Genomic DNA, 2,283 nt, shown 5'->3' with positions numbered 1-2,283 from the left:
TAGTAGCACACCAGAAGGTTTTCTACAGGTTTTCTTTAGACAAAATCCCTGGTCAAATAGAAGTATATGTACTGACTCTGGTGGTCAGCCAGGAAACGTGTACATACTTGAGCAATTTCCATTCTTGAAGTGTTCCATAACGTGTTATTGTAGCTCAGTGCTGCCATAAAAAGCCCATAAAAGGCATCTCAGACACTCAAGACTTCCACCAACAAGGTCATAAATGCACAGGAATGTATTTAAAGGCTASACAGATGGTTTTATTGATTGGAATACAAACAAGAACAAAAAACACCCCCTCTAAAAAAAAAAAGAAAAAAAGCCAACAAGCATTCTTGTTCTTGAAAGAGAAGGAGTCTATTAGCATTGTCACTAATATCCCGACCCAAACCTTGCTGTCCTATGAGCATGGCTCGCTGCAGGCGTGGCCGCAGGTTGTCCGGCAACACTTCTGTTCTTCTGGGCACTGGCCGTCATGGTAACAGTACTCAGCACACATAGGGGTCCCCTTGGGCAGGGCACATCGACCGAGCTTCACTATGGTAACAGAAAAGAGGTGTTCAGTTATACTGTAGCAACATTGGTCTATAGTAACAACTTGTCAGTCTACACTGACTGTTCCCATTTGAAGTCTTACTATTACAATGCTCAAGGTCATATAGACTCTAGACATACAAGGCTCTGGGAATTCTTAAGTGTCTCAGCTCTAAAAAGAGTATATGAAAGGGATTTTTCCAATGTGCATAACATGTACATAACTAGCCCAGCTTTCTTGTTTCCAGAGTAATGCAGCAATAATGGATGGGGCGTATCTGTCACTTTGGGACCATCTCCTACCTGTGTAAGGTGTAATGCACTCATGCCCACATCCGTTGTGGCAGCATTTTTCATCATTGGAGCAGTCACTGTCGTTGGAACAGAACTCCGCACACATCCCTGAGCCCCATAGTCTGCGAGGGCACAGTCCTGGCTTTGCTTTTGGTAACAAATTTGCAGAGCAGACATGTCAGGGAACCCAACTTACTGCAAAAGGACATGAACATATGGATACAATTGGACTCTACCATTTTCTGAAAATCTCATATTTGTGTGGAGATGGTTAGCCTACTATAAATAGGCATTTGCATTTGTGGGAAGACTGCAGACTATATATACCCCAAGTATCTTTGTGTCTAAGTATAGGAATCATCAATGTTTTTCACATATCACCCATGAAAATGCATGACAGCATTCTGAACACTGTTAATAAACCAGTCAGGTTCTTACTGAAGGCAGGTGGGACACACACGGCGCCACAGTCAAAGACACAGCACTTGTCATCTCCAGGACAGTCCTCGTCACAGACACATCCCTTGTGTGACGGCACAACGTTCAAAAGCCGCGGGCAGTGACCTGCCTTCTGGAGGGTCGGRACTGTGAGAGAGCAGGAGGAATCGTTGGAGTGAACTGTGGAGACCTCAAATCAAGTTAATTACGCAGTAACACAGCAACCTTGTGGCAATGGGTTACAAAACCAATTTCACCTAATATTTTTTCTCTCAACAGAAGCTTTTTAGTTCACACTATGCTTTCAACCAGCAAATGAAAGTCATATATTTAGTAAGTAACAACAAAATAGGTTGCAAAGGGGCTTATGCTCAACTGTAGCCTAGTGTGTCTCACCACATAGGTAGGCCTACAACAAAGCAGTCAAATGTAGTAGGCACTACTTCAAAAAAATCTGTTTCATGACAAATAATGCAAAGTAATTAGAACAACTCACCCGTAGATTTGCCTCCAGTTTCAGCAGCAGAGACTAGTTTCAAATCTACAATTGCCAACAGAACAATAGCCAAAGCACAAAGCGCTGAGGAATTCATCTCCATGCTGACTTCAAGACTGGAGCCTACTTGTTGGAGCAAATACTCCAAATCGATTACGTAAAAAGGGGGAGAGACRAAAAGAGAGACGAATGCACAGGGAACAATGCGCCTGTAGGGTCCCTATGCCCCTCAATTTACATTCCGAGTTCGGAGCCGAACACGCGCTAAGGTCACATGTAATAACAATAATTAATAGATGGAAAAAGGGGTCCCCCAAATGGATAGAAATTCATAATTGGACAGAAAGGGACTCACCTTTCCCAATCCATGAGCAAAAGCAAATATTGTTAACCTAAAACGAAGGATTTTTGTGTGGTTTCCTTAGATAAGAAATTGATTAATATTACAGTGCCTTCAGAAAGTATTCATACCCCTTGACTTATTCCACATTTTGTTGTATTACAGCCTGAATTCCAAATGG

General features: G+C 42.4%; 1 protein-coding gene across 2 annotated transcripts; it reads right to left on the bottom strand.

Moving 5' to 3' along the window:
- Window positions 1-234: 234 nt before the first annotated feature.
- On the bottom strand, window positions 235-1,915 carry LOC111976372 (waprin-Phi1-like). Of its 2 annotated transcripts, none has more exons than XM_024005159.2 (4): window positions 1,763-1,915; window positions 1,267-1,446; window positions 838-975; window positions 235-537 (listed from the first exon to the last, which is right to left on the bottom strand). In XM_024005159.2, the coding sequence occupies exons 1-4, from the start codon at window positions 1,863-1,865 to the stop codon at window positions 401-403; spliced, it is 558 nt and encodes a 185-aa protein (XP_023860927.1). In that variant the 5' UTR covers window positions 1,866-1,915; the 3' UTR covers window positions 235-400. The 2 variants fall into 2 exon arrangements, with proteins under 2 accessions (XP_023860927.1, XP_023860928.1); XM_024005160.2 differs by having other exon boundaries at window positions 1,267-1,413; window positions 1,763-1,912.
- Between the last annotated feature and the right edge of the window lie 368 nt (window positions 1,916-2,283).

This window comes from Salvelinus sp. IW2-2015, linkage group LG17 (assembly GCF_002910315.2).
Source record: "Salvelinus sp. IW2-2015 linkage group LG17, ASM291031v2, whole genome shotgun sequence".
In the NCBI taxonomy this organism is placed as follows: Eukaryota; Metazoa; Chordata; class Actinopteri; order Salmoniformes; family Salmonidae; genus Salvelinus; species Salvelinus sp. IW2-2015.
This window is presented reverse-complemented; position numbering and strand designations above follow the sequence as displayed.